The sequence below is a fragment of the Protobothrops mucrosquamatus genome, unplaced genomic scaffold, assembly GCF_001527695.2.
Source record: "Protobothrops mucrosquamatus isolate PMUCROS unplaced genomic scaffold, P.Mucros_1.0 scaffold5398, whole genome shotgun sequence".
Taxonomy (NCBI): domain Eukaryota; kingdom Metazoa; phylum Chordata; class Lepidosauria; order Squamata; family Viperidae; genus Protobothrops; species Protobothrops mucrosquamatus.
Window position 1 is genome coordinate 1 of NW_015391258.1, and position 8,184 is coordinate 8,184.

The 8,184-nt window shown below is 36.7% G+C and overlaps 1 protein-coding gene across 1 annotated transcript; it reads left to right on the top strand.

Moving 5' to 3' along the window:
• The first annotated feature begins 783 nt into the window (after positions 1-783).
• Positions 784-6,866, top strand: LOC107299740 (nucleolar protein 8). Its single transcript, XM_029286842.1, has 5 exons — positions 784-2,565; positions 2,927-2,990; positions 4,979-5,123; positions 5,963-6,046; positions 6,572-6,866. Exons 1-5 carry the CDS (start codon positions 817-819, stop codon positions 6,864-6,866), a joined length of 2,337 nt encoding a protein of 778 aa, XP_029142675.1. The 5' UTR covers positions 784-816.
• The last annotated feature ends 1,318 nt before the right edge of the window (positions 6,867-8,184 follow it).

An 8,184-nucleotide genomic window follows, 5' to 3' on the forward strand; every position in this document is an offset into this window, starting at 1 on the left:
ACAACAAAGGGTGTGATGCAGTGAGTGATTTTGTTTATCAGCCAGTTTGTTGCAGAGCCTGACACTGAATCAAACTGAGAGGGAGTGAATGGCCAAAGGTCACCAATCAAGCTTCCATGAATAAGGAAGAACTAAAATTTGGGTCTCTGCTTCTAGTCCAGCACTTTAACAACTATACTGCAATGGTTTTCTTTTCTATAAGACAGATAACAACCTGTTAATATATCACAACTTGAACCAGGCTGCCTTCTTTTATATACAGTAATTGCTTTCCTTTTTGGATACAACCAAGATCGAGATATAAATATAGATCTTTATATATCTTTTCATTTACAGGTAGTCCTCGACTTATTATCACAACTGAGTCCAAAATTTCTGTTGCTAAGCAAGATAGTTGTTAAGTAAGTTTTGCCCCATTTTGTGACCTTTCTTGTCATAGTTGTTAAATGAATCATTGCAGTTGTTAAATTAGTAACATCGTTAAGTGAATCTGGCTTCCCCCATTGACTTTGCTTGTCAGACAGTCACAAAAGGTGATCACATGACCCTGGGACAGTTTCACCATCATAAATATGAGTCAGTTGCCAAACGTCTTGAATTTTGATCACGTGACCATGGGGATACTGCAACGGTCATGTGAAAAATGGTCATTAAGTCACTTTTTTCAGTGCCATTGTAACTTCAAATGGTCACTAACTGAAATCTTGTAAGTCGAGGACTCCCTGTGCAGGATTTCATTAAAATAAATGCTTTTGTCCTTTATTTTTTAAAACCTCTCTAGAACATCTGAACTTTTACTTGTAGAGTGGTATTTACATGTTCCTTAATTCAAAAATTAACATAATGAAATATGACCCTTCCAAATATTGCCAGAACCTTAAAAAACTAGATCAAGAACCTATAAATTCAGTTCCCATTTCACAGCTCACTTGGCATCTGGAAGAAGCTGACAGTACCATGAGCAAGAAACGACAAGGGCAATTCCCTGAAGTTAAGAAGCCATCAAAAAAGAAAACAAAAATACAGAACAGTGACAGCCTAAGCAAAGTTAAATCAAACCCAGCTAATGTTGTCCTTGCAAAACAAATTCAGAACTGCACCTCTAACTCCAAGAAGCAAGCTAATCAGCACTCTTCAGGTCAAAAGCTTAAAGCTGGAACCACGAGTTCTAGGCACATAAAAAGCCTGTGTGGTGATGACATAGATTCAGAAGAAGAAATCAGAGCAATTGAAGCAAGTGAGAGAAAAAAGCACAAAGATAGTTGTACTACTGCGCCTGAGGATAATATGGAAGTTGTTGGTGATGACTTTAAACTGAAATACAGTACTCATTGGTCTCTACAGAAAGCAAACAAGCATATAGGCCAAACATGCAATGGACTACTAAGGCCTGCAGAAAATGAATCTGATTATGATTCAGCTGACACTGATGAAATTATAGCTGTGACTAAATTATCTGATGACAAAGAGAGAAATGAATCTCAACAGGGCTCTAAGGAAACAGAAGAGCAGAATGATGGCCAGCCAAAAAGAACCATCCATGCTGAAAGTTCTCCATCTTCTGGTTCAAAAGGGTCCAAAGCAGCAGAAGAAAAAAGAGCAGAATCTGAAAAACCATCAGATGCACAAGCTACTCTGGACAGATGCAGAACTGAGAGTGAGGAAAACTCAGATTCGTGTTCAGACACAAGTGAGTCTGAAGGGGATGAGGATTATGAATCCATGATTCAAAGTGGCTTCCGATTAGATCTTACCTTAGAAGACTTAGAGAAATTAGCTGGTGAAAGTAGTGAAGATTCAGAGGAAGATAACAAAATACTTCAAAGTACCAATCAATCACAAACTAATTACTGCCCAGGTAGTAAAACTGGTACTGCCCCAGAGAAACCCACAATTTCCACCACTTCCAAAAAATGTATTTGCCCTGAAGAAATACTTGCTGCCATTTTAAAAGAAGAGAGATCTGACAAAGATGATTTGAAACAAAAACAGGCAAAAGTGAATATTCAACCTTTCAAAGGACTGGGGTCACTTATCGGAGTACCGCCTGAGAGCGAGTTGGATGTCAATGTGCGTGAAAAGAAACAGTCTTCTTTTGAACTTGAAGTGGAGTCTCTGAAAAGTGTTACAGAAGTAGAATATTCCAGTTTGACAAGTAAGAAACTTAACTCCAAACCACTGTCTTTGAAAGACTTGGACTTGGACATTCCCATAGTAGGAGGTCTTTCTGGAAACTCAGGTGAGTCTTCTGACTACCTCCCTGACAGTATTGGAAAAGCAGAGAAAATAAGCCATGATGTAAGTATTATGCCTGAAAGTGAACCCACCAAACATGGGAAGTCTGTTTCCAAGGGACCAACAACTTCCAGTCTTATACAGAATAAAGATTTAAATGGCTATCTGAAAAATGAAGGCGGCTACTCAGCTTCTCTCAGAAAAACAAAGAAAACAGATAATGTGGGAATACAACTGGAGGACAACGAGAAAAGATTGGCTGCCATACAAGAAAGGCAGAAAGAATGGGAGCTCCAGAAAATAATTATACAGGGAGCTCTGACCAGCCAGGTAATTTTGTTTCATTTGCCTATTTATTTCATTATTTATTTCAGTCGATTAGTGCTGGAAGGAATTGTACTGTGCTTATATAAGTTGGAACTTAAACAAAGAGCAATAGAGCACATGTTTGTTTGTTTATGTTTATGTGGAATAATTCTTGTAGTTCATCATAATCTGAATTTTAAAATAAACAGGGCTATAAGTAAAATATATAAATATCATTTCAATAATGCTACATTCCTAATGTACTGAAACTTAAGCACATTTGCTAGAAAGTAAATGTGACTGAACATAGTGGCAACATTTGGAGATCAACAAAGGAAAGATAAATTGCACTTAACTATTTCCATCTGTCGATCAGCACAGGTAGGAAATGGCCATTTGTGNATTTCGTATGGATGCTCATTTCCTTGAAAGTGACAGTGATCAGGAAGGTTAGATATATAGTATTTTGCTGATTGCTAATAGAATGCTTGTAAGACTTCGTTATAGTAAACTTTTTTCTATAATTTTTTGAATATTTGTTTCCTAGTAATTCCTCTGCATGGATCAAAAGATCCTTTAAAAACATTTTACATATGACCTATGGTATAGAGTAGAACATACACCCTTTTCAAGGTTAAATATGTTTCCCTTGAAAAATGAAAAAAACCCCACTAAGTATATTAGTATATTTACATCTATACTTTTCATACTTTGTACATAACAGAGACTAACTCAAAATATAAAAAGGTATTTCACAGAATCTCTTAGAAATATCTTCCACTGTAAATTGGTAAATGAAAAATGCTTGAAAGTGGATATGTGTCTAATTATATGTGTTAGGCTATGGATTATTTTAGAAGGTGACCTGACATCTTCTAGTTGCTTGGGGGCTATATCTTCTGTATTGCATTACTATTGGCATAGAGATATTACTATATCTCTGGAGAGCCAGCGGTTAAGGTCCGGGTCTAGAAACTAAGATACAATGAATTCTAGTCCTACCTTAGGCATGAAAGCCAGCTGTGTGTGACTTTGAGCCAATCACTCTCTCTTAGCCCAACCTACCTTACAGGGTCTTTATTGTGTGTGGGAAATAGGAGGAAGAGGAAGGGATATTAGGTATGTTTGCCACCTTGAGTTTTACTATGTATGTATAAATAAATAGGTGGGATAAAAATCTAATAACCATAGTAATAATGATATATAGACAATGGATAGTGATTCTTGAGGACCTATCTTTGATTTAAAAAATAGAAATAGGCACCTTAAATTAAACCTAACCAAACTATGAAGAAAATATATCCAGAGGGGGGAAATTGGTTTGGATGTAACAAATTTGATTTCTTCATTATACAAAATAGTTGCAGTGAGAATCAGACTTCCATGCTTTCATTCTCCTTTCTTAAGCATAGATAATGGGGAAGTTGAAGCTAACCTTAAAGAAAATACTTTTGGACAATGAAATATAGTTTTATTAACTATATGATTACGGGAGTGGAGGCTAAAACATATAAGGAACGGTTGCTGGAATTGGGTATGTCTAGTTTAACAAAGAGAAGGACGAGGGGGGACATGATAGCAGTGTTCCAATATCTCAGGGGCTGCCACAAAGAAGAGGGAGTCAAGCTATTCTCCAAAGGGCCTGAAGGCAGGACAAGGAGCAACGGGTGGAAGCTAACCAAAGAGAGAAGCAACCTAGAACTAAGGAGAAACTTCCTGACAGTTAGAACAATTAACCAGTGGAACAACCTGCCTCCAGAAGTGGTGAATGCGCCAACACTGGAAGTTTTTAAGAAGAGATTGGACAGCCATTTGTCCGAAATGGTATAGGGTTTCCTGCCTGAGCAGGGGGTTGGACTAGATGACCTCCAAGGTACCTTCCAACTTTATCATTATTATTATTAACATAGATAAATTTGGAGCTGTTTATGTCTGAATCTGCTTTGCATTCAGATTCATAAGGCAGTGACTGAATCTATTAATTTAAACTTAAAAGCAAGCCACAATTGACACAAATTTGGTTGCAAATCAGTTTCAATCTATTCTGTATTTTAATAAGTAATCCTTCAAGTTGAGCTTGGTTCAAGGTGATCAAATTCTAATCGTTGTTTTGGTCATAGATCAATATAAATAACAGCAATAATAATTACAACTATTTCAGGAGTAATACTGAAACCAGTGAGATAATAAAAAAATACCTAAAATCTAGAATTACCAACCCAATACTATAATATAAAAGCACTAAGTTCTTTTAACATACAGAACTATAATTTTTTGGTCTTTGATCCAAGTACTCATGTTCTCTGTCTTACACAACTTTTGAGCTAGTTCAGAGTCGTGTGTTAAAATAATGTACGATTCGATGAAATGGTTGAATGCAATTGGTATTGGTTCTGTGAAGTCAGTAACTAACTCCGTTCTATTTTTTTCCTGTTAGAGGAATCAAAGAAATCGGTAACAGAGGAAGAAGAGGAACTTTCTTTAGAAAAGAAGAAGAATCTTGAGATCTTGAAAAATCTTCTACATATTGATGTAGACCCTCCCAAACGTAGGAAGCTAGCTGCAGAAAGCCAGAAATTTAGGTATGAAAATTATTTTAGTAGAAAAACTAAGGGCAAATTTATATTTGTATAAATTATCATTATTTTCATAGTACTCCCCCAAGTTAAACACTAATTAATCTAGCATTGCAGGCAAGTTTTGATAGATGCTGAAACTGTGGATCTAACAGGGATGTCAAACTGGTGGCCCACAGGCCAGATGCGTCACATGCAGGCCACTCCCACCCCAGCTCCGCAAAGGCAAAAAACATCACAATACGTTACAATACGTCAAGTGACGCAATCGAGTTTGACATCTGTGATCTAAGATGATGAAATGTAAAGCATTTAACCCTGATTTGAGCTTATTTATTATTTTAATACTGTAAGATTTTAGACTGTTAAACCATCCCAATTCCTCCTGACATAGGGAAGCATAGAAACATTGGCATAAATAATTAAATAATTGCAATCCTTTCTAATAATATAATCACTCGTGTAAAAGCTAATTATTTCTTGACACATAGAAAAATACATCTTTAGCTGATTGTGAGCAAAGATAGCATAAGGTTGCTAATTAAGTCTACAATCCTACACCCATTTTTCTCAGATTAAGTCCATTCAACTCAATGGGATTACTTCTAAGTAGAAATATAGACTGTTACGTAGATTTTTTTCAAAATTATTTGACATTTTATTGATTTATATATAGTTTGCACTTCAGCATATTTAGAAATGTTGTTATAGAATGAAAATTTTTATCACATGGAATTTTTATGGTATCTAGATTTACGTAAGGATGCTTTACTATTATATTATTATTATTATTATATTTTTGTAGTTATTATTATTATTATTATTAAAATATTATTTACTTATAGAGATATGAATACCTTACGCTATGACCCTACAAGGCAAGATCATGCAGTATTTGAAAAAAAGCCAGCTAATACTGAAAAAGAGAGGTAATGATTCTGAACTATGCCTGTCTTTTCATTGACCTGTTTACTATTTCAACTCTGATTGTTTAGAGTCAAATATTTATTTTATTCAGCAAATGAATAAAACATTTCAGTTTTTAATTAAGAATTGGAATGAAAGAATGAGAGAAAAATATTTACTTTAGAGGGGTTTCAGAGGGAAGTTGCAATATTTAAATGTCTCTTAATTGTCAAGACTTCTGATGGATTTCTTTTTTAGAAGAAACATTGGTCATCCATCAGATGTTGAAATTAAATGTTATGCTTTTGCTGAATTGGATTATAAACCAATACAAGTATTTTACTATGTGAAAAAATAACCCAAGTTAGGGTTATTGTGTTATACTTTACTGGGATTTATATATTGAATGCATTAACAAAATGGATTGTGGAAGCATCTGAATTTATATTTCTTTGGTGTAAGCATGTGATATAAATTACTAGTATAAAAATTATATATTTGATCAGTTAAATATTAGCAATTAACACATCCTTATTTCCGTCAAATAGTAAAGCTAAAAAGAAGAAGAAGAAAGAAGAAGCTCAGAAACTGCCTGAGGTGTCTAAAGATACATTTTACAATGTCGCCGTGGACTTAAAAGAAGCACTTGGATCTACAAAACAGGATGAAAAAACAGAAATAATATCATGGGACCAGCATGATGATGCTGAACAAACCCCTTCAACTGATATACCAAAATTCAGTGCTGAAAAACAAGATGGGGGTTTTACCTTTTCCTTTTTTGGTGATGAAGTGGCGAGATCACCTATCAAAGAAGGTATCTTTACCTATTCTAAACCATAGTTTCAGTATCTCAAACACATGTTTTTGAATTAACACCCTTTGAGACCTGACCGCTGTGTTGCAATTTGTGTAGGTTTTTTCTTTAAAGAACAGAATGGTTTTATTTTGATGATGGATGAATAGAAATATGTTATACCAGTTCGTACTACCTGCCCGGATTGCTAGGCTTAATGGATGGAAATGATTCATAATATTCCAGATTTGCTCACATCTAAAAGTTGCTTCTATCTTTTATTTCTACAGAACTTTAATATTACCCAGAAATATTATAATAAACATACCAGGACCATCAGGAATATATGCTCAACAGCTTTTCCATGGTTTTTACAGTGGTAACAGATTGAAGCCACCGGTGTCTACATATTATCTTTCAGTATTTAAGCCAGTATTCACCCACCTTTCTGTGTTGGCGGCTTGGTGTAGTGATGGGGAGGGAAGAGGGGATGGTTTTGTGGGTGGGCAGGCATGTGTGCTTCATTTGTGTAAGTGGTGAGTGCACATGCCCACCGCTTACACAAGTAGGGCTGTGCGCGTATATGCATGCACCGGCCTGCCACTCACACAGCCTGGTTGAGAATAGGCAATGGCCCACAGGTTGGAGACCCCTGATTTAAACCATATGACCAGTTGATTGGGAGCACAAAATGGAAGAAATAATATATTTAAATCTGGCTTGTGAATTTACCTGAGCTATCTATGAGAACATAATGTTCAACAGCCTGCCTTGTGAAATGATGAGTTCTTCAATGAAGGTTTTAGTAAGAAACTGGAAGCTCATCTGTTGGAAATAACTCAAGTCAATCCTGCACTGAGTAGAGGGTAGACTAGATGACTTCCCAGGTCACAACCAACTTTTTAATTCCATTTGGACCTGTCGGTGTGATCCAGCACAACATCTTAGTTATTAAGGTTTATAATTTTGTTTTCTAGGGGAGGCTGAATGCAACCACATGTTTATTAGATCCGTGTCCCTCCTGGCTGGTACTGGCAGCTCGGGAGGGGACACGAGCCTGGCTCCAGGGAATTATTAACGCTTCTTTGCAGGAGGGTGTATTCCCGGCGGCCCTAAAGGAGGCCGTGGTGAGGCCCCTCCTCAAGAAGCCTTCCCTGGACCCAGACGAGTTGGCCAATTATCGCCCAGTCTCCAACCTTCGCTTTGCGGCGAAGGTTGTTGAGAGTGTGGTTGCGCAGCAATTCCCTCGACACCTGGATGAAACAGACTATCTGGACCCATACCAGTCGGGCTTCAGGCCGGGACACAGCACGGAAACGGCATTGGTCACGTTGGTTAATGATCTCTGGAGGGCCCGGGACAGGG